Source organism: Oryctolagus cuniculus, chromosome 14 (genome assembly GCF_964237555.1).
Source record: "Oryctolagus cuniculus chromosome 14, mOryCun1.1, whole genome shotgun sequence".
NCBI classification, from domain to species: Eukaryota; Metazoa; Chordata; class Mammalia; order Lagomorpha; family Leporidae; genus Oryctolagus; species Oryctolagus cuniculus.
Genome location: NC_091445.1, coordinates 2,229,708 through 2,253,912, shown reverse-complemented (window position 1 = coordinate 2,253,912; position 24,205 = coordinate 2,229,708). Strand labels below are relative to the sequence as shown.

Genomic DNA, 24,205 nt, shown 5'->3' with positions numbered 1-24,205 from the left:
TTTAAAACTTCTGTTGATAAATGTAAGATTTTGCCCCTCACTTAAATTTTTAAAATCCCCTGAGAAAGTCGCTCAAGTATGGTTTGGAAAAATACAGAGCTTAAGCCAGGAATTAGTTGTATCATAAACACACAGAACAAGAGTTGTGTGTGTCAGTGAAGTGCCTTGTTGGAAGCTGTCACTGGTCTGTTCTGTTCAGGCCATTTGTAGTGTGGAGGGCCGCAGCCGAAGGAATGCAGACTAGAGTGAGAGCAGGTTTGTGAGAGAGCAGTAGAGTGGTGAAAGGGCTCAGAATCCTGTGTGTGCAGAAATCAGACTGTGGAGGCAGAAGGGGCCTGGCAGCTGCCTGTGAAGCAGTGTAGACGTTGGTTGGTTTGGCATAACCCAGGGTGGCACTCTTTTTCCTCTCCAGCCATTTCCAACTAGTCTCCCTTCCATTTTTTATGTTTTTTTGAACATTCCAGAAAATTTTAGGGTGTACTATGCCAGTATATATGCAAAAAGCAATCAGGTAGTATCTAGGATTTGTGAAAAGGAAGCAATTGATGAACAACAACTAAAATTCCATTTTTATTTATTTTTTTCTGTTCATAATTTTGTGTTAAGCCTAATAATTAAATTGGCTTTAAAAACTTTTCAGAACACAAGTCCAGGCTTTTGGAGTTTCTGTTACATTAAATTAGTGTTACTGACATATGAGATTGCTTCAAAAAGTTTGTGGAAATGGATTTAAAAGATAAGTTTATAGTGGTAAAAATGTTTTGAAATCCAGGCATACAAGAAGTCTCAGAGTTCATAAAAATGCATTTTAGGAAAAAAATGCTTGAGTTTCAAAAACTTTTGTAGCAAAATATGCTTATCTTTGAATTATATTTTCCCATGAGCTTTTTGAAGTACCCACTGTACATTGTTAATTCTGAACTGGAAATCTTGAATAATGTGTAATACGGTGTGAGTATTCCCGTTAGGTCAGAGACGGGACTCCAGAATCTTTGGGGCAAGAAGGAAGTATAAGTCCCCTTACTATGTGACTGCTGGACAGGGCTCACGTTCGTTCTTCCTTACTGATTGTGAAAATACTTCCCACTTCAGTTACTGTTCTAATATTCTTGTGAATTTTGCTCAGGGAATTTCTTAAATTTCCTTTTAGAGGGAGGGACACTTGATAGAATGCTGCTGTTATGGATTAGATGATTAAAATGCTTACTTCATAAGCTTTTTGGTTGCCAAAATATTATCTTTATTTTATAATCTGAACTATGACCAGGTATACTTAATATACTAGAGAAATAATCGAGAGTATATTTTGGTGTAGAACCTACTGATTTTTAAATTTTCCCTCCGGCTATGAGTAAATGACTTTCAAAAACGTTTTTTTTTAAACCAGATAAAGAAGTTGGTGTATGTTTACCTGGTCCGGTACGCCGAGGAGCAGCAGGACCTGGCTCTCTTATCCATCAGCACTTTTCAGCGGGCTCTGAAGGTAAATAATGGAGTCAGCAGGCAGATAGTTACGGTTTCTGGGCACTTGAAGAACTGGAGCAGTAATCTTCTAAATAGCACAGGACTGTCTCGAAAGAGTTAAAAGGTCTGCCCTAGTACCTGGTCAGCGCCATTGGAAAGTGATTTGTATAGCCACCTGGAACCTTGCCTTGTCTGCTGTAGCTTCTGTGATGTTTCTGTATGTCTGGTGAAAACATTAGCATGCATCAAAAAACTGTTCATCATAGCAGCTAATTGAAAAAAGTGTTCAAAGAGGGAGCATAAGACCTTCTCAAAGATAAAATTTATGACCTGCAACATTTTATTATTATGAAATCCTAGAAGTCTGCCTCATGTAATAATAATTTATCAATTTCAATTATAACCATTATTTTTCTTTAAAATATTCATAGAAATAAACGTTTATTTACTTGTTTTTACCCACTTCCATATCCTGGGTGTTCACTTCAAGTAGCTTTCTCCTGTCTTTATATTGCACCCTATAAGCACCTATTAATTGTCATAAAGATGCCTTTGAAATATTTGCAAACTTAAAATTCTGATGAGTATTTTTGCGCTTCGTTAGGACCCAAACCAGCTAATCCGTGCCAGTGCTTTGAGAGTTCTGTCAAGCATCAGAGTGCCAATCATTGTGCCTATCATGATGCTCGCTATCAAGGACGCTTCTGCCGACTTGTCACCGTATGTTAGGAAGAACGCAGCCCACGCAATACAGAAGCTGTACAGGTAGGTGTTTTTGATAATACTGAAAATCTGTAATGTTGCACTCTTACCCAGAAGGTGATGGACCACAGAGACTTATTTTATGAGCTCTTAAAAGTAAATCAAATGATTAATATTTGCCTCAGACATCTTTATGAATTTTTAATTTTGGTTACAGAAACCCTATGCAAGCTTTTAATTTGTGAACTAATTAGGACCTGTGATAAATGGGACCTGTGATAGATTTTATTAGCTTGAAAATAATCAGAATTTGAATTCTCATTTATATAGTCTGTCCCTTGTACACACGTCTCAGTTATTAGAATACTGAGATTTCTTTCTGTATTATTGAGTAGAATGTTAATTGCATTATCTTCTCAGCTTGTCCCTTGTTCCATCTTTGTTCCTTCTGTTCTTCTCCTTGTCTCGTTCTTTCCCAGAGCTATTTGTTAAATGATTTTTGAAAAGTGATCTATGAGACTGTAGTAGCACACTGTGTGTGTGTGATAGTGTGTCCACAGCGCTGCGTCAGCCAGATTTATGCCAACAATAGCAGTTGTGACACTTAAGAAAAGTATATTTTCCATTTGCAGAAGAAAATCAATCATATGCCAAATAATTAAGGCAAGCTATAATTGACCAAGATATTAGCATATGATAAAATTTATCTTCAAAAAGTTTGTGGGAAATACATACTATTTTTAAACTTTTCCCACCCATTTTTTCAAGTGCCATTGTGTGTTGTATGCAAAAACATACTAATGATACCTTTGGAAGAACAGAAGCCATCGTGTTACCGGTTTGGCCAGAAAGTAAAGATGCAGTGATGTGGGATTAGTTAGGAAAGACTTCTTGGAGAAGGCGACTGAAACTGGAATTTGAAAGAAGTTGAAAGACCTGAAGCTTCAGATAATTATAATGGCTAATAATATAATTATATAATGCCTATAAAAGGTAAAAACTCCTATTTTTAAAGTAACTGTCCACATTTATATTGCTTTTCACTCTTGAGCTTTCTCATTATAAACTTGGGAAAGATCAAAGCTCACTATGATGGCTTCAAAATCCTTTTGTCACTGTGCTGCAGGTTCTCTCTCTGGCCTTGAGTCCTGCTGGTAGCCAGGAATTCATGATCTAGTAACACAATACAGTCCATTCTTACCTCTTATTTTTCTGGTTCTTATAGGGCAGGTTTTAAAAACCTGTCTTCCCACTGGTATGATAATACATTCTTATTTGGAAATTCCCTGTATTTGTTTTAAGCAGTTATGTATCCATAGTAAACATGATGGCTATTGTTTTTAACCCAGTCGAAGCAACTTGTGCTCTACCTACTTGAAATTACTTCCTTGGGTTTTCCAACTAGTTTGAGAAGTGATTTGGGGGATCAGTGTTGTGGCACAGCTGCCTGCTGCAACGCTGGCATCCTGTCCTGGAAGGGCTGTTTTGAATCCCAGCTGCTCCGTTTCCCATCCACCTCCCTGCACATGACCTGGGAAGCAGCCGAGGATGGCCCGCGTGCTTGGGCCCCTGCACCCATGTGGCTCCTGGCTTCTGCCTGGCCCACATCCTGCCATTGCAGCCATCTAGGAAGTGAACCAGTGAAGAGAAGACCTCTCTTTATCTCACTCTGTGTCTCTAACTCTGCCTTTCAAACAGATTAAGTCTTTTTTCTTAAAAGTGAAGTCTTATTTAAACACTTATCATGTATACTTGACTTAGTTAATGTGATGAAGTTTAGGACACGTTTATGAGAAAAACTTTCTATTTTACTATAAATTTCTTTTCTGTTTCTATGTTGAAATAATTTTTCCTTCCCTCCCTTCTTTTAAGATTTTTTAGCATCATGAACCATGAGCATCTTTTAAAACCAGAATTAAGGAAAGAAATTGATAAAGGTTTTCTTTTACTGTTTCAGTCTTGATCCAGAGCAAAAGGAAATGTTAATTGAAGTAATTGAAAAGCTTTTGAAAGATAAAAGCACAGTAAGTAAAATCTTTTGTTATTAAAATAGTTTTTTATTTACATAGTATCATTTACCATTGGATATTTTATGTAATTAATTTTATTTCAAACCTCAGTTGTGGAGAGAGAAAAACAGATCCCATCTGCTAAATCACTCCTCAAATGCCTGCGACAGCTGGGGCCTAAGATGGGAGCTGGGAATGCAGTCTAGGTCTCCAAGGGGCAACAGGAGGCCATCACTTGAGAGGTTACCTGCTGCCTCCCAGCGTCTGTAGTGGCAGGAGGCGGGGTTCAGGAGCTGGAACCAGTCTGGCGTCTTAATTGCTGGACCAAATGCCCACTCCAAAGTGGTATGAGCATTAATGGAGCTTCTAAGAATTTTAAAATCTTCGAAGATCAAAGGTTTCCATATAATAAAGATTGCATTGTAAAGTTAAGTTTGTTACTTGTTTATTTCTTTTTTTTATTTTTATTTTTTTTTATTTTTATTTTTTTTGACAGGCAGAGTGGACAGTGAGAGAGAGAGACAGAGAGAAAGGTCTTCCCTTTGCCACTGGTTCACCCTCCAATGGCCGCTGCGGCCAGCGCACCGCGCTGATCCGATGGCAGGAGCCAGGTGCCTCTCCCGGTCTCCCATGCGGGTGCAGGGCCCAAGCACTTGGGCCATCCTCCACTGCACTCCCTGGCCAGCAGAGAGCTGGCCTGGAGGAGGGGCAACCGGGACAGAATCCGGCACCCTAACCGGGACCAGAACCCGGGCTGCCGGCGCTGCAAGGCGGAGGATTAGCCCAGTGAACCATGGCGCCGGCCTGTTTGTTTCTTTTTTAAGAATTATTTTATTTATTTGAAAGAGAGTTATGGAGAGAGGTAGAGTCAGAGAGAGATAAAGTGGTCTTCCATTCTGCTGGTTCACTCCCCAAATGACCACAATGGACAGAGCTGAGCTGATTGGAAGCCAGGAGCCAGGAGCTTCTTCCGGGTCTCCCATGCGGGTGCAGGGGCCCAGGGAGATGGGCCATCTTCCACTACTTTTCCAGGCCATAGCAGAACACTGGATTGGAAGTGGAGCAGCTGGGACTTGAACTGGTGGCCTAAGGGGATGCTGGTGCTACAGGCTGGGGTTTTAACCTGCTACACCACAGCTCTGACTCCTACATGTTTGTTGATCAGAGTCTGAAGTTGGGGAAAATCTTTTCTTTAACTGAAGACTCTTGTCGACCGCTTATAGAATCTAAGTTTATTTCAAACAATAGTGTATTTGGATTTTAAAAGGACTTGGGAAAACCATTATCTTAAAATGAAGCATTAAATGTTAAAGGGATTTTGGAAAATTTGAGAATTGGCTTTTAGTGTTACAAATGTGTTTTTAGGAAATATTAAAATATTTTCATACATACTAGGCTGCTTTATTGGCTACAAAGAATGATCTTAATGAAGTGATCATCTTTTGGTAGTGTATGGGTCGTGTTTTGTGTCTTATGCCTACTGGTTCTAGCCTTATTGAGAGTGGGATAGTGAAGTTTGTCTTTCCCATTCTGTCATTATTTGCTTCATATCTTCAGGAGCTCTGATATTTAGTGCATATGTGTTTTTTCCATTTTGTTATTATAAAATGTTCTTCTATCTCTAGAAACACTTTTTGCTTAGACTTTTTTTGTGTGTGTTTGGTGTTAGTACAGCCATTCCAACTTTCTGTGGTTGCTGTTTTTAGTACATACGTTTTCTTGCCTTTTTTAAAAAAATTTTTAGAGATTTATTTATTTTACTTAAGAGGCAGAGTCACACAGAGAGGAAGAGACAGAGGGCGAGGTCTTCTATTCACTGGTTCACTTCCCAAATGGCCGCAGCAACCCAAGTTGAGCTCATCTGCATCCAGGAGCTAGGAGCTTCTTCTGGGTCTCTGCTGCAGATGCAGGGGCCCGAGGACTTGGGCCACCACCTTCCACTGCTTTCCCAGGCCATCAGGGAGCTAGATCGGCAGTGGGGCAGCTGGGATATGAACCAGTGCCCATATAGGATGCTTGCGCTGCATGCAGATGCTTAACCCACTACACCACAGTGCCAGCCCCATAGGTTTGTTTTTTTTTTTGGACAGGCAGAGTGGACAGTGAGAGAGAAAGACAGCGAGAAGGGTCTTCCTTTGCCATTGGTTCACCCTCCAATGGTTGCCGCGGCCTGCGCGCTGCAGCCAGCACACCGCGCTGATCCGAAGCCAGGAGCCAGGTGCTTCTCCTGGTCTCCCATGGGGTGCAGGGCCCAAGGACTTGGGCCATCCTCCACTGCCCTCCCTGGCCACAGCAGAGAGCTGGCCTGGAAGAGGGGCAACTGGGACAGAATCCGGCACCCTGACCGGGACTAGAACCCCGTGTGCCGGCGCCGCAAGGTTGTGGGGAGCAACTGAGACTAGACTAAATTACTGGAACTAGGACTAATTCTGTGCATCTGCTATCCCACAATATGGCGCTGAGAGAGAGAGCAAACAACCTCTACGCAGCTGCCTCTTGCCAATTTGACTGATAAGCTGCAGGAGCTGATCCTGCTCCTGATTGGAGGAGAGCAGCGTGCTCGGCGTGTGGGTAGCAGAGTTGGGATTGGTGGAAGAGGACTATAAAGGAGGAGAGAGACAACATGCACCAGGAACATCTGAAGGAACACCTGAGCAGCCCCCGAGAGAGCCGGCCGGCGGTGTGCCGCTCCCCCGTGGAAGTGGGGAAAGTGGCAGGGGGAACTGCCCTTCCACGGAGGTGGAGGGGTCGGCAGCCAACCCGGGAAGAACCAGCAGCAAACCCGGGAAGGGCTGAGCAGATGAAAGAACAGCACAGGGTCTAGTGTCGTTCCTCCGCAAATGGGGGAGCGACACAAGGTGGAGGATTAGCCTAGTGAGCCGCAGCGCCAGCCCCCATAGGTTTTTATTTTTAATCTTTTTGTATTTTTGTATATAATATATGTCTCCAGTCGATGGCATATGGTTTTTATCTGGAATGGCATTATGTTCTTTTGACTGAGTTTTTTTTTTTTCTTTGGCAGCCAGAGTTAGACAGTGAGAGAGAGAGAGGGGGGGGGGGGAGAAAGGTCTTCCTTTTTCTGTTGGTTCATCCCCCCATGTGGCTGCATGGCCGGTGGCGCTGCGCCGATCCGAAGCCAGGAGCCAGGTGCTTCCTCCTGGTCTCCCATGGGGTGCAGGGCCCAAGCACTTGGGCCATCCTCCACTGCAATCCCGGGCCACAGCAGAGAGCTGGACTGGAAGGGGGCAACCGGGACAGAATCTTGTGCCCTGACTGGGACTAGAACCTGTGGTGCCAGTGCCGCAGGCGGAGGATTAGCCTAGTGAACCGCGGCACTGGCCCTTGACTGAGTTTTTTAATCCATTCACACTTAACGTTATTAATATGGTTGGATTTTTTTTTTTTTTTTTTTTTTTGACAGGCAGAGTGGACAGTGAGAGAGAGAGACAGAGAGAAAGGTCTTCCTTTTGCCGTTGGTTCACCCTCCAATGGCCGCCGCGGCCGGCGCGCTGCAGCCGGCGCACCGCGCTAATCCGATGGCAGGAGCCAGGAGCCAGGTGCTTTTCCTGGTCTCCCATGGGGTGCAGGGCCCAAGCACCTGGGCCATCCTCCACTGCACTCCCTGGCCACAGCAGAGGGCTGGCCTGGAAGAGGGGCAACCGGGACAGAATCCGGCGCCCCGACCGGGACTAGAACCCGGTGTGCCGGCGCCGCTAGGCGGAGGATTAGCCTAGTGAGCCGCGGCGCCGGCCAATATGGTTGGATTTTTAGCCGTTTTGTTTGTTTATATGTGTCTCAAGTGTTCTTTTGTTTCTCATTACTCCAGTAAGTTTTTTTTTTTTTTTTTTTGAAGTGAGGAGAGTCACTAAATGAATACGACTGCTAAACTTTTTAAATCTTTTAGTTATTTTTTACTACTTAAAAAATACTGTTGTTATTCATGGAAATTATACTTGGAGTTTTCATTCCTAAGCCTCTCGGTGATTTTTTTGAATCTATAGTGTAGCAGAAATGTTCACTGTCTTCTTCTATGCATTATTGTCATAATTTTGAAGATAATCAGATATAGATTGACTCAATAATTGACGATAGAGGAAAGAAATTTGATTCCTCTTTGTCTTTTTTATTTGACAGGCATACTGTCTGCTGCTAAGACCCAGATATACAAAGTTGATCTTATTGCTATTGGGGTTAACTTGATTTTAATAATTAAAGAAATCATTTGTTTTATGTGGAAGATATTTGCTAGGGACTGTGGAGAATAAGATCCATGAGAAACATTCCTTATTTTGGGGGGGGAGGTGTAGGCAGAGTTAGAGAGAGAGAAAGGTCTTCTTTTTCCGTTGGTTCACCCCCCAAGTGGCTGCTACTGCTGACGCACTGTGCCGATCCGAAGCTAGGAGCCAGGTGCTTCCTCCTGGTCTCCCATGGGGTGCAGGGCCCAAGCACTTGGGCCATCCTCCACTGCAATCCCGGGCCACAGCAGAGAGCTGGACTGGAAGAGGAGCAACTGGGACAGAATCCGGCACCCCATCTGGGACTAGAACCTAGGGTACCGGCACCGCAGGCAGAGGATTAGCCCATTGAGCCGTGGCACCGGCACCATTCCTTATTTTAAGATGGTTTACCATCATTTCTTCTACATTGAAGATGAAAACAGATTCGTTAGATGGCCTGGGAATGAAATCTCCATATCTAATGTGTGTGTATCTTCCCAGATATAGCATGTTACAGGTGAAAAGTATAGTCTTTGTAATTAGACAGAATTGGGATCATGGCTAAACTTCTTAAGATAGCAACATATTAAGCCTTCATGACTCAGTTTCCAAATGTGTAGGACTTAACCATTTCTAAAGTTGCTCTTTGGATTGAAGGAGCCATTTTATATAAAATAAAATATGAGGTGATAATAAACATTAAAAATTAGAAATAAGTGTCTCCAGGGAATGTGAATTTAAAAACACACACATAACAGAAATTTGCACTGATACTTGTAACTTCATCCGGCAGCCTGCATTTTCGTTTCTTCATTCCTCTCCAGTAGTAAGAAACGTGGCTCCCATGACGCTCAGTGTGTTTCCCTTGTTGCCTGATCCCTGATGCAGAAGAAAGACTGTCTTAAAGTGTGAGCCTGTGCTTCTGTGGGAGCGGTAGAGGGCAGGTAACTTAGGGTGTTGCCTAATCCCTGATGCAGAAGGAAGACTGCTTTGAAGTGTGAGCCTGTGCTTCTGTGGGAGCGGTAGAGTGCAGGTAACAGGGTAGGGTTGTTTGTGTCTGTAGTCTCATTTTTTCCTGTTATAGTAAATCAGATTTTTTAAACTTGCTGTGTTGACAAATGAGAAGACTGTGCTTTTCTGCATGGTGACTTGCATGTGTTCCTTCACCAAATTATTTATTTGAGTTAGTTTCCTCGTTCATTCTCCTTGTTTCTTTATTTTTGTATGGAATGAATTATATCTTCAACTAGAGATGGCTTTACTTCCTCTTGTCTAATTATGTTGGCAGATATCTTCAGTACATTGTTCCGTAGGAGTGGATATGGTGGACACCCTTACCATTTTTCAGTGTATTGCAAATACTTTTGTCTGAATTACTAAAGACACTTGGCTTTGAGGAGGTTTTTTTTTTTTTTTTTTTTTTTTTTTTTTTCCTTATTTTGAAACAGTAGTTTTGCAGGGTCAGAGTTGGTTGACATGGGTCAGTTTTTTCTTTGTATGTAATCAGCCCTTTCAAAATGTTGATTTAGAACTTGTATTATTTTTGGCATTCTCTTCAGTTGTTATTTTCTTCAAGGACTCAAATTTTATGTAGGTTGGATCTTCTTGGTCTTATATTTTAGCCACTGTCTCTCTAAACCTTTCTTCTTCTTCCTTGTCTCATTTTTGTTCTCTTAGTTCTTTTTCCCTTCTTTTTAATGTTCTGTATTACGTTTTCATCCAACCATGTCCTCCCAGGGGAACCTTGCCTTTAGTTTACATGTGTGATTTTTTTGAAGGGAAGAGTGACAGAGAGACAAAGAGTTTTTCCATTTGCTGCTTTACTCCCCAGATAGTCGCCACAGCTGGGATTGGGTCAAGCCTGAGCCAGGAGCCAGGAATTCCTTCTCGGTTTCCCATGTGGGTGGCAAGGACTCAGGTGTATTAGCAGGGAGCTGGACCAGAAGTGGAGCATCTAGGACTATGGACTTGGGCTTTGCTTTGATATGGGACGCTGGTCCTCAGGTGACAGCTTAACTGGCTGTGCCACAGTGTGGGCTTCCTCCTAAGGTAATTTTGAGATACATATCATAGTACCTAAGTTTTCTGTTTCCTAATTCCTTTTTGTTGTTACCCCACAGTTTTGTTTTGTTTTGTTTTGTAAGATTTATTTATTTGAAAGGCAGAGTTACAGAGACAGGGAGAGAGAGGGAAAAAGAGAGAGAGAGCGCCTGCTTCAGTCCTCTGGTTCACTCCCCAGATGGCTGCAGGAGCCTGGAACGCCATCCAGGTCTCCCATGTGGTTGTCAGGGCTTCTGTTGCTCTTAGCCTGGGCTCAGTAGGAGCTGAATCAGAAGCAGAGAAGCCGAGACTTGAACCTGCATGCACATGGGATGCGGGTGTTGCAGGTGGCTGTGGCTTAACCCACTGTGGTGCCAGAACACTGGCCACTACCCCACAGTTTGTGAGGGGCTTCTCTTTACTCCTTTTTCAACCTGGTTTTTCCTTGAAACTTTCCAAATGACGTCCTCCGGCATCTCCTCTGTTCCAATGTAGTCTGTAGTCTGCTGGGGAATCTTTTTCAGTGTTTCCACACGTAGACTCTGGTTTCTCTGTGTGATAAGTTCAGGCTTGGGCACACCCCTAACTGCTGCCTAACTGTCTGTTTTCTTCTGGGCATCTGCACATCATTCTCCTCCCCCACTCCCAGCCCCACAACATCATTGTGTTAGGTATTTGTAATGTTTGTGATAAAAGTGTGAAAGTAACTCTGGCAATTTAGGGTTTTTGTACTTATCTGTAATTTAAAATTTGAAAACTGTGGTTTTTATTCATTCAGAATTTGAAACCTGTTGTGGTTTTTATTTTGGGCATTGATTTTTGTTTTTTTGGGGGAGGGGGTTGGATTGGGAGATTCAGATTTACCCAGTATGAGTGTTTAAATTAAATGTATTTTGAAAGTGTTTTCTGATAATTTTTTCCTTTCTATGATTATATATGATGGTGCTCAAAAAGTTCACTGGAAATGAAATTAAAAGAATTTTATTTGGGCCAAAGAAATGTTTGAAATCCATTGTTAGTTTTTTCATAATATGCATTTTCATGAACTTTTTGAAGACTCCCTGAAGTTAAAAATATTTTGTCTATACCAGTGTTTAATAGGTCTTATCTCAGGTTTTACCCTCTTTTTGGTCACATGTAATAATTTATTGAAGGAATATAGGTGCATTTTTTTCTCCCTACCGAATTTACAATGTCAGCATTGACATTTAAAATCAATAAGGAATCAAATAATTTGATTTAACATTTTCCCACTTAAATGGTTTTGTGTTATTTATTTACAATTTTGAAAAAAAAATGTATATCCTGTCAGTTGTGTGTTGATAGGATCAGTATCATAATGATAGCACGCTACTGATGAGTGATCTGTTTAAACCTTGCACAAACTTCTGTGGGTGCTGAGTCCTTGCTTCTTCTAGGCTAAGGGAAGATTTTCCTACAGTCGGGACCTCAGAGTAAATTAGTACAGTAATTCTCATGTAAGAGAAGGTGGAGCGTGCTGTGACCGTACTGAAGGTGATAGGATCGCTTTCTCTTTGACTGGAGAGTGACCGCTGTTGTCATACGGTTATCTCTTTCCAAAAAACAAATCACGTTGGGTTTTGGAATGCAGTTACGGTAACTAGTTGAAATAACATTTTAGTGTTATGTAGGCAGATGTCGTCTGAAGATACCTGTATGTTTGTGAAGATCCTAAAGAAGCCTTGTAACTCAAATCAGTGACGTTAAAAGGGATGCTTTTATCTGCATTCTGTAATCCCTAACAATTATGATTTTCTTTATATGTGATTTTTATTGCACATTTCTAGATTTTTATGTCATTTTCATTAGCATTCACTAATTAACACATTCTAAACACCACGTGATTTTCCTAAGGTTCACTTACCAAGTTGCTTTTAAAATTTGTAGCAGTCTTGTTTTTCTTTAAAATGTAGATAGATGTTCTTTCTTATTTGTTAAGCAATTAAGGTGCAGGAGTAGGCATTCCTTTATTTAGAATGCCTCAAAAACAAGATGGTTTTATTTCCCTTTCCTTCTAGGTTAATTTTAAAGAAAATATTTTGGTAATATTTAACTTTCTAATAGTAATCAGTATCTTGGGAAAATAAATTAGATCACTGTCTAATAAAAAGTTGAGTTGTTTGTTTATGTTTTGATGATGTAAAGTTTCCTCTCAGTTTTAAATATAACATTACATTTAATGAACAGATTGATAGTTTATAGCTAAACTGTAAAGAAAGACACCATTTTGTAAGTTATTGATTTAATGTTGGTAAAAAGCCTCATCGTTATGGGCAAAAAAAAAACCACACTGTGAGTTTGTGCAGATGTTTTATTGTGATAGATCTATTATCCAGCTATTAGAAGATAAATGACTGATCTTTCCCATTTTCCATGCCTCAAGAAAATTGAAATAAGAAGGGGAATATCATTTGGGCTGTATGATTAGGGCAGGTTGGATGGCCATTAATTTAGGGAAGGGGATCTTGGCAGCGGGGCCAACGTAGACTGTATTATCAATCAAGCCTGGATGTGCTTCTAGTGATGACCCAGCACTCTCAGGTTTTTGCAACGTTAATTAGAATTCATGACAAAATAGATGCAAGGAAACGTTTTGTACCCTTCATAATTTTATAGAAAATTTATTGTTATTAGAAGAGCCATTTGCTTAGTGTGATTTTTTTCATTACCAGCTTGTCAACTAGCATAGATAATCTGGAGAAAATATGAACTCCATAGATGGGGTGTCACTTTTGTTGATGGTTCATGTAGTTTACCTTGGAGCACAGCTAATGGCTGAAGTTCATAGCAACAGCACAGAAAAACGTGGCAACCAAGGGAAGATAAATGAACCATGTTTATTGCTTTAATATAAAAAATACATAAATGGAAAACTGCATTTGAATTTGATGAGCTCATTGCTAGTTTCATTGGAGTGATTTATTTCTCCCCTTATATGAAAAGCTACTATTGACACAGTGAGATGGAAATTAACTGTCTGTTTTTTGGAAATCAGATTTTTTTTGGTTTTAAAATCTGAGTAAATAATTTTATTTTAATTCTGAATGCTTTATATAATATTGAGCATTCAGTAGAACAGAATTATCAATTCTTATGCTAGTGTTTAGCGCAGGGTCCAATTGCTAACACCATGTAATTAACTATCTAAAATAGTCACTTTTTTCTTATGGAGGTACTTGTCACATTCTAATTATTCTAATACTTCTTTAAGCTTTATGGCTACATATTTTCTTTGCTTTCTTGATTTACAATATTTCTAGATACTTCAGAGTCTTGGTACTTCAGAATTATTGTTACTTAACAACTCCTGGTTTAAAAAGTTTTGTATCATGTGACAGCTGATTTCTTATTTAAGTTTTTGGTGTCTAAATATTTGGAAAGAAAGAATTTCTACATAACCCAGCTTTACATAGTATTTTGTAAAAACAAACTATTGAATTACACTTTCAGTTTTGTGGATTTTCTTTTTTAGGTGATAATCTTTATCTTTGTACTTTAACACTCTATCAATTGATACAGATATTGATATGATTGCTATATACATGTAAATATGTAAATGTTTATTTCTTACAAATAGTATTTTTATAGTTTGTCAAAAGCAGTTGTTTTAAGACATTTTAAATGATATTAATTTTAACCTTGTAGAATTAATATATCACAGAAGAGTAATTTATGCAGAAGACATCAAAGTATGGAACTGAAAACACAAACTTCTTTTCTGTATCAGTGGCAAATAGGAAATTATACACATAATACATTTTTATTTAGTTCACACAAATAATCAATCCTTTGCTTTCTCGATTGAGGTGCATGCATGCTGGGACCAGCAGGCACCAGTACATGGGCTGGGCTGGAGTCAATCAATGCGGCTTCACGTTTATGCTGATTGGTAATTCATGAAATCCCCACAGGACTTGGAACTTGTTTAGCATAATAGCAAGTCTATATTCTGAGCTGTTTTCTTTCAATTGTATTGTTGGTTGCATATTAATAAACTAAATGTCAGCCAAGTCGAGGAACAAACACTCAAATATGAATATCATTGTATCTAATATTTTTCAAAAAGTACCATTTCAGTAAGTTACATTGCTATTTAATTGCTTATTTTAAGTCATTGGGGAAATTTTAGATACTAAAATGAAGATCCCTAGTGTTCAAATAGAATATGATATTAATTTATTTCAAAAGTGTATTGTTGGCTAACTACAAATTTGTCAGTGTTGCATGTAGAGAAATGTGTGTATATTACAGATTCTGCTGGCCTCATGTCTTTATACTAAAGCAGTCTTAATTTTACCACTTTGTAAAAGCATGACAATTCAGAAACCACCATTTATGAATCACTAATTGGTCCTGGGAAAGCTGCATTTTGTTGGGAATATATTATTTTTTTAAACTTTCATTTAATGAATATAAATTTCCAAAGTACAGCTTATAGATTACAGTGGCTCCCCCCCCCCCCAGTAACTTCCCTCCCACCCACAACCCTCCCCTCTCCCGCTCCCTCTCCCCTTCCATTCACATCAAGATTCGTTTTCGGGAATATATTATTACACATTGTTATAGTAAGTATTGACGTACTTAAATTTCAACAATGCATTTTCTTTGTAAATAAAGTATTTTGTTGAAAACAGGTGGATTAAGATATATAGGATTTCAAAGAGTTTTCATACAAAAACCACTGTTCTTAATGTACTTTTTGACATATGTTCATTGTGGAATTATTGGCATTCTCATTTTGAACTGACAGTGTGATCCTTGTTAATGTTTTCTTTTTCTGTCTATTATGAATCTTCAGGTTAAAATTAGGTAGCTTTGAAATATAGAAAAGGTACATATTAATGTTTAATCTGTGTATGAACAACTTATTGAAATCTAGTCTTAGGAAATAAAAAAATTATCAGTATTGACTCTCTTCAGAGAAGTGTTACTTTGCCAGACATGTTACAACTATTAAAATTATTCTTTAAGGGAGTGGTACTTTAAAATTTGTTACTCAGACATGAGTATTCATTTTAGTTGGTTGATGGAATACTTGAATACTGAGTATCCTAACAGTGATTACACAGCTGTGTTCCTGAGTAGCGTCTTGGGTGGGGCCAGGGGAACTTTTTTTTAATGAGTTGCTATTTCTTTCTTTTCTAGCTGGTAGCTGGCAGTGTTGTGATGGCGTTTGAAGAAGTATGCCCAGAAAGAATCGATCTGATTCACAAGAATTACCGCAAGCTCTGTAACTTGCTGGTTGACGTGGAAGAGTGGGGGCAGGTTGTCATAATCCACATGCTAACGCGATATGCCCGAACACAGTTTGTTAGCCCTTGGAAAGAGGTAAGTTTGAACAATCTTCCATTTATAAATTATACCAAGAGAGTGGATGAACTGTTAAAAATGTGCACAAAAGTTTGCATTTCAGTGGGACTCATTTTTCTCATGTTATTTTAGAAAGTCCAGAAAGCAGTATAAATGCACAGATAATGTCCGTTGCTTCGGTGCTGCTTGGTATATATGGAACGGTGAGCATGGAGTGTAACCCGGCCAGAGGCCCTGTCAGGAGCAGTAGTATGACACAGTATTTACAGTGATGTTGCCAAATCATGACTTTGTAGTACTCGCTATTTTCCCACCTTTGAGCCCTAGCCGTTCCATGTACTCACTCCTATAAATATAAATATAAATATAAATATAAATATAAACTTCTATAAATATAAACTTCTATAAATATAAACTTCTATAAATATAAACTTACAAGTTTTCACTTGTAAGTCCATGAACAGTAAATAGGTTTGAAACACTATTACATATGAATTTTTGCTGTTGCAGGAAACTATTTTTGAACTTTAAACTATTTTTTCCTAGTTTTATGTTTCTAAATGTGTTTGTTTTCCTTTTCTTCACTTGAGCTCGTAGCCTTGTAGTAAAATTAATAAATATACCTTAAAGTGAAGTTACTTTTTTTCTTTGTGCAGATTAACAATTGAAGCTGCTTATTCTGATAATTTAGAAAATTAAAAATTTTGTTATATATGTTACATATGTTCTTGATGGAAATCACTCTGTATATAGTTAAATATTTATTATATGTTAAATGCATGTTATAATTATCTATTGCATCTATATTAAATATATAAAGATTAAATATGTATTATTGAAGCATAAATAAAGCCCGTAAGATTTGCACATTCAGTTTAATTTTTGTCTTAATTTTATAAAGTGTAGTATTACAAATTTAAAAAAATTGTTTCTGTAAAAATTAAAAGATAACCCCTAAATATGTTAGAGTAGTTTGTACATAAACTCATGCTTAGCCCTTGAGTGCCCAGTATATCTTGATTTTGTTCCTTTAAAATTATATTAAGTGAGAGAAAAAGTTAACTAAAATGGAAAAATGTTGTTAATGTATGCTTGGGGGTGACATGTCAATCTTGTCTATAATTATAAAATGTTTATGTTTTCTACACTGGCTTAATATTTGATAGCATTAAGAGCTATTTAAACATTTAAAAATATACCTTTATCCAAAAGACTATGAAATTAATTCCATTTGACTTTTTATATTATAAAAATAATTATAATTAAAGTATATTTTCACTTACTCATATATAAATATCTTAATGGCACATAAGTGCTCATAAATTAATGAAATTATACTTTTCTTGTGTCTTTTTATTCAGTAATTTTATTCATCATTTAACAGAGGACAGTTTTTTTTGTTTATTTATTTATTTTTAACTTTTATTTAATATAAATTTCCAAAGTACAGCTTACGGATTACAATGGCTTTTTCCACCCATAACTCCCTCCCACCCGCAGCCCTCCCCTCTCCCCCTCCCTCGCCCATTAACAAAGGACAGTTTTGGAGGCAGCTCATCCATGTTGAAAATTTCCTGACTCCTTAGGTGGTAGCCAGGACAAGAGGTTTTTGTTGCTAACCAGCTTGTTTGTTTGACTTCAATCCGTTCCTTTCAAAATTGCTGATCAGATAATTTTTTCTCCTGTTAAGTAAAGTTTTAGGTAATTTTGGCCTGTGTGTACCCTGTTACCTCTTAAGAATATTTTATTACTTTATCAGATCATTTTCTGTAGCTCAATGCAAATGTTCTTTCCCTTTTGATGATATAGAAACAGGGTCTAAAATATGTACTTTACTTATCATGTCTTCTAAAACATGTTATGGGTATTAAAATCTTCTGTTCCTTGGATTTTATTTCATCCTAATTTAGATAAAATATGCATTTAAAGCTGTGTGCATTCTGTATTCATTATTTCTTTGTGTTTTCACTTGTAAGTCCATGAACAGCAGTCATTACAAATGTGAGCAGAAGTCTGGTCCTTGTCCATGATGTGCTGGAATTGGGCTGGTCATTTCCCCCCACTTGTTTGCATTCTGACTTTGGCGGTGCTGTGAATGCCCTTAGGAGGAAGCAGTGCTGCCCAGGGACACCAGGGGGCACTGGTGCTCTCTGGGCGCCTGCTGTGCCTGCCCGCAGACCTGCCTTTCTTTGCCTGCCTTTATGCAGCTGTGTGTATCATTTCCTTTGAGAAAGAGTCCTTGGTTTAAAGGGGAGAGAAAAGGAAAGAAAATGACTTAAAGAAGGTTTGTGTTAAACTAACTGAAGTCATGCAGATTTATGATTGTAGAAATAATTCAAGCACATGAAAAAATAAAAAATAGGTTTCCTTCTCACAGCCTCTTTGTTGACCCTTTAGAGGCAATTTTTGGCATCCATTTAATTTCAGTTATTCTAGTGATTAGAAATTTTACTTTTAATAAAATATTTTTACTTTATTAATTTAAGATTATATCAGATGATCTCAGTCTGTGGAAAGATTATTCTTTAAGTTCTATTTGAAACTTTTGTTTATTCCAGAATTACCAGGATAACAGGCTTGTATCTCTGTGTACATATATGATCTGTTCAGAGCCACAGGTTTGTGTCCACGCATGCACATGTATGATCTGTTCAGAACCAATGTGAAAGGTTTGGATGGCTCAGCTCCTGTTGCGTATTAGAATTAGGTATTGTACAAGCTGTTACACTCTTGATAGAAACACATCAGACTCGAATGGGTGCAAACATTTAGGCCACGTTCACGGTCTCATCCTCTGGAGAGAACAGTTCAGGCATTTGTAGACTGGGAGGCTTTCTCTCTGATACTTCGTATTGCCTCCAACTTTTTATTTCTGCACATGGTACTGTTGGTTTTAGAAGTTGGCAAACCAGATCACAAAGCAGAGTTGGGCCATCGTTGGAGAAGACTGAGAAGTACTCAGTGTTTCTGTCTGCATTGTGTTCCATGCCGAAGCTGTAAAACACTTGCAGTGTAGTAAACACCAGTGAGAGTCTCTCAGAGTGAAAGCAGAGGGGACGGTATCACGGCAGAGTCAGGGCCTTTGGTGCCCTTCGCCCCAGCACCTGCATGGACCCTGTCATGGGCTCGGCAGTACCCAAGTCTTCCTTCTAGCACTGCTGTCCTTTTGTGTAGTCAGAAGGCACTTAGCGTAGCTGTGGACACCGTTTTGTGAGCAGTTAAGCGCCATTTTACCTTGAAGTAAACTGTTTGCCAGTAGGAATGGCACGAGCTGGGCCAATCTGGAACCAGGAGCCAGGAACCAGAAGCTTCTTCTGGGTCTCCCATGTGGGTGAAGGGACCCAAGCAGTTGGGCCATCCTCTGCAGCTTTCCTCGGAGCTGGGTTAGAAGTGGAGCAGCCAGGACTCCAGCTGGTGCCCACATGGGGTGCTGGTACCCCAGGCAGCGGCTTTACCTGCTAAGTCACAGTGCCAGCCCTTTCTGTACATTCCTGTGTAGTATTTTATTTGAGATTCGGCTGTTGGAATTATACCCATTTTGAAGGTGAAGAAAGTGAGGTACACGAATTTTTGACAACTCACTTATTATTGCTGATAATAGATGCTGCCAGAAATACATAATTATTCCATATGTGGGCCAGCATTATTTTATATTGTTATCTTGTGACTTTTTTTTTAAAGAGTTTTTTAAATTTGAGAGGCAGAGTTGCAGACACACACAAAGAGAGAGATGGTGACAGACACAGAGAGACACAGAGGTCTTCTGTCTGATGGTTCACTCTCCAAATGACTGCAGTGGCTGGAGCTGGGCCCGTCTGAAGCCAGGAGCTTCTTCGGGTTTCCCATGTGGTTACAGGTGCCCAAGTGCTCTTCCACTGCTTTCCCGGATAGCTGGATCAGAAGAGGAGCAACCAGGACTTGTCCCAGCGCCTGCGTGGGATGCTGGCGCTAAGGCGGATGCTTGGCCTACACAGTTTCTGCCCCTCTTGTGACTTTTTTTTTTTTTTTTTTTTTTTTTTTTTTTTTTGACAGAGTGGACAGTGAGAGAGAGAGAGAGAGAGACAGAGAGAAAGGTCTTCCTTTGCCGTTGGTTCACCCTCCAATGGCCACCGCGGCCGGCGCACCGCGCTGATCCGATGGCAGGAGCCAGGTGCTTCTCCTGGTCTCCCATGGGGTGCAGGGCCCAAGCACTTGGGCCATCCTCCACTGCACTTCCTGGCCACAGCAGAGAGCTGGCCTGGAAGAGGGGCAACCGGGACAGAATTGGTGCCCCAACCGGGACTAGAACCCGGTGTGCCGGCGCTGCAAGGTGGAGGATTAGCCTAGTGAGCCGCGGCACTGGCCGTGACTTTTAAAGTAACATTTTTTTGGTTACTTTCATAGGGTTTTCTGTGTTAGCTTATTAATTGTTCAAGTCAAAACTAACTTCAGAGCCACCAAACCGTAGCTCTCAATTAGCTAAGAACCATAATTAAATCTGCTATTCAAAGAGCAAAATCATGTTTCTCATTGAATTTTTAAAAACAATTGTTTATGTTAATATGCTTGAAGGGTGGCAGTTTTTTTTTTTTTTAAGAATTTGAAATTAGTGGAAATAGTCTGTGAGAAGAACTGGATGTACATGTTTTTGTCAGTAAGTCCTCAAATGAACACATCATATACAAACAAGCTTCTTCAGGGGCAGAAGTGATTTTTAATTTAGTTTATTTGCATCATTATAGATCAGTGTTTAGGCTGTTTATATGTAAATGTATGATTTGAGGAACAATTAAGTGTTGACAAAGTAGATTGCAGTCGTATCAATTGCAGTGCGTTTTCCATAATTTTTCTAACTGACATCTTTGATGATAAATAGTGGATGCCAAGTCAAAGCCGATTATACAGTGCACTAGGAATTCATGGGGCTGTCAGGGAGAAGAACGATTGACTTTAAATTTACATATTAATGAGAAGATTTGTTAAGAGGGTGCTTGACTATAGAGAATAACAGCGTATTTATAGGGCACGACATTTTATAAATAAAGCTGATACAGGAAAATGGAAATTAAACCTTTTAGGTTAATAAATTCAAGAGACTGCTAAAATGCATATTTGCATTTTTATTTTCTTAAATTTACCTTACTCTCTGCAATCCAAGTGAGTTGTTTTTATTCTAGGTCAAGTTTGTATAATTTTCAAGGATATAAATTTAGTTAAGTATTTTCTTTGTCATTGAAGCCTATTATCTGAGAATAGTTGAAGCATAAATGTAAATCTCTAAGTTGCTATTGTAGAAATAAAGGATTTTTAAAAACAAGTATTGTAAAACAGAAAGTAAATTGTATGAGTGGTTTGAAAAAACTATTCAGTGGCATTAATCATAAACTGAAATGAAGCAGAATTGAAGCTTTTAAAGAATGTCTTTAATTTTAGCAATTTAGTTCTTTAAAATTAAACTTTTATTATGATGTGACAGTTTTGTAAGAATTATCTAAATATTTTACTTTGTAATTAAAACTTAAAATTCCAATTCACTGTTCTTTTTAGGTAATTTAGTTCTGGTGACAGTATTTATGACACATTGAAATTTGGAGCGATTTACTTTTTGTTTGAGTGTGTCTTTACTTCAGTTACGAAACATTTTGTAAGTTTCAGAAAATCCCAAGTTTAGAATGTGTTTAAAGTGTCTGTAAGTTCAGTTCTCAGGTAGCTGGGAGATAAGAATTCATCAAGATGTGAGATGCACGTGCACCCTGCTGGACTGCACTGGTGTTTGGGGTGGAGCTTCCTGACCCCACACAGGCCGCTTCCAAGGCTCAGGATGTTGGGTGTTACCCTCATGACGTGTTAGGGTTTTTTACAGTTGATTTTTTTGTTAAAACAGATTTTGTCTTGTGTCTTATTCATGGACTGTTGTTATATTTTATTTCTGTTCATAATTTATCTTTGATTAGATTGGTAAACTCATGAAGTTTCTGAAGTACTATTTTTAATTTTGTACATATGTGTACGTGGCTAAAAAAAAGTTTAGTAGCACAAGGCTTATAGGAAACACTTCCTGTTATGCCTACCCTGTATCTTGAATTAGTTCCCACAGATCTCTCAGCTTGTGTGTGTGTTTACCTTTCTCCATTTCTCCGTCACATGTGTGCTTCTCGTGTGTCGGTCCGAGACGTACAGCGGTGTTCTGTGGCCCGTGTTCACGCCGATCACTGCTGTGGCTGTTTCTTGGTCTGCTGCTCGCTCACGTGTCTCTGTGCCACCTTGGTGCTTTTCATTGTTCTGTTCCTTTTTCCGTGCTTCTTTGCTTGGGTTCAGCAAAATATGTTTCAGTATTTTAGTTTAGTTTCTTGATTTTCTTTTTCATTACACATCTTAATTTTTTGCCTGTTTTTTTTTGAGGTATGCATCTCTCTCTTTTTTTTTAAGATTTATTTATTTATTTCAAAGTCGGAGTTACAGAGAGAGAGAGAGAGAGAGGGCGAGAGAGAGGGGTCTTCTATCCACTGGTTTACTCCCCAGTTGGCTGCAACAGCTGGAGCTGTGCAAATCAGAAGCCAGGAGCCAGGAGCTTCTTCCAGGTCTCCCATGCGCGTGCAGGGGCCCAAGGACTTGGGCCATCTTCTACTGCTTTCCCAGCCCATTGCAGGGGGCTGAATCGAAAGTGGAGCAGCTGGGACTCAAAACCAGTGCCCATGTGGGATGCTGGCACTGCAGGAGGTGGCCTCACCTGCTGCACCACAAGCTCTGGCCTGTCTGTACCCAATTTCATTGAGCCTGGGAGTTCAGGCCCAGTGACCTAACCAGTTCTATCAGACCCCAGTGGCCTGATAGGTTCAAAAAGTCTTGATTCTGTCTTTAACTTTAGAAGCTAGTTTTGTTGTGCATGAACTTTTTCGTTCAGTTTTTTTCTTTCAGCGATTTAGGTGTTCTATCAACTTGCAGACTACCTTTTTTCCAGGTGAAACTGAGCCCCTAAGTAGTGCCGTTAGTGCTAGGTACCATGAAGCCCCCGTCTCCTGTCCACCCTCCCTTTGCCTAAAGTGTCCTTGTTCTGCCTTTAGATAGCTCTGAATTGAGGCACTGGCACAGCAAGCCCCGCAAGGTTCTCCTCTCTGGACTCCCAACTTCAGGACGACTCCATGAAGGCTGGCGTTGTCCTGGCAGGTTTCCTGCGGGGCAGCTCCGGGCTCTGGGCAGAAAGCCCTGAAGCCCACTTGACCGTCATCAGCATTCCCTGATGGCAGAGCCCGTGCCCTCACCCCTCCCTGAGAGCAGGTCCTCAGGACAGCAGCCCTGAGACTGACAAGCCCGCCCCTCCTCCTCCTCCTCCGTGGACAGATTATGCGCAAACTTTGCCGTTATTCCTCTGGGTAGACTGTGTTGTTTATGTTTGCTTTCAAGATGGTGATGATTTTATAGGTTTGACTGATGTGTGTAGGTATAGATTTACTTTTCCTGCTTACAAGTTTGATGAGTTTTCTGGTATATTTACGCTTGCTTTTACGTTTTTTCCTCTTGGTTCTAGCTTTATGGTGCTACAGGTTACGCGACTGCCTTTGGTGCTGCCATCCCATATTAGAGCACTGATTGGAGTCCCAGCTGCTCCACTTCGCACCCAGCCCTCTGTTAATGTGCTTGGGAAAGCAGCAGAGGATGGCCCAAGTCTTCGTGAGGAAGACCCAGATAGAATTCCTGGCTCCTGATTTCACCCTGGCTGCCCCGAGTGTTGAGGCCATTTGGGGGAGTGAACCAGAGGATGGAAGATCTGTCTCTGTCTCTCCCTCTCCCTCTGTTACTCTGCCGTTTGAATAAATCAGTAAAGCTCAAGGGAGAAAAAAAGCATAAATTTCCCCCTTATGCTAAATTTGAAATTTAAAGGTGTATTGTTTGGTTTAGGATTTCAGTGTCCTAAGAATTTGTGGAGATGACTGGTTAAGGCAGAAAACATTCTTTTCATTGTAGAAAGGACAGCGTAGGGTAAAGAATAAGGTTTCAACCCACTTGGCCAGCAGGCAGGGGTCCTGAAGTGAGTCTTAAGCTTGCGGGGGTGGAGAAGGAGGGTGGTTAAAGCTGCTTACTGGGAGAGGGTCCTGTGGATGTGCAGAATGCCACATCACCTGTGGTAAGGTGGGCCTGCACATGCAGCAGCCTCACTGGGGGTTGTTTGTCGAAGCTCTTCGGTTACGACTACGGTTCTGTCAGTTTGGTATGTTCTGGGAGCGGTGCTGGTAACTGTTGGTGCCAGGTGGTAAAATTTCACCAAGGTCTAGGGTTATCTACTTGTGCCCAGTTTTGCCAGGTTTCTGGGAATTAAGTACCCCATCAGCGTAATAGATTCTAATGTTTATTATTTCTGATTTTTTTTTTCCTGCTGTGTTCATTCTTCTTACTTTGGGTCTTCAGTTATAAGTTTTTCAGACTGCTGGCATCCTACACAGCTCTGAGACTGTTTGCTCTTTT

At 40.0% G+C, this 24,205-nt stretch overlaps 1 protein-coding gene across 8 annotated transcripts in view; it reads left to right on the top strand.

Annotated features, from left to right (window-relative positions):
* AP3B1 (adaptor related protein complex 3 subunit beta 1) overlaps nt 1–24,205 on the top strand; it is a 269,538-nt gene that overhangs the window by 70,467 nt on the left and 174,866 nt on the right. For all 8 annotated transcript variants that reach the window (XR_011381834.1, XM_051837573.2, XM_070056312.1 and 5 more), the window contains 4 exons: nt 1,388–1,483; nt 2,069–2,229; nt 4,124–4,190; nt 15,599–15,781. Coding sequence is in view for 7 of the 8 variants with exons in the window: in XM_051837573.2 (XP_051693533.2) it covers nt 1,388–1,483; nt 2,069–2,229; nt 4,124–4,190; nt 15,599–15,781 (507 nt within the window). In the remaining variant the exon portion in view is untranslated. The remainder of the gene's footprint in view (nt 1–1,387; nt 1,484–2,068; nt 2,230–4,123; nt 4,191–15,598; nt 15,782–24,205) is intronic.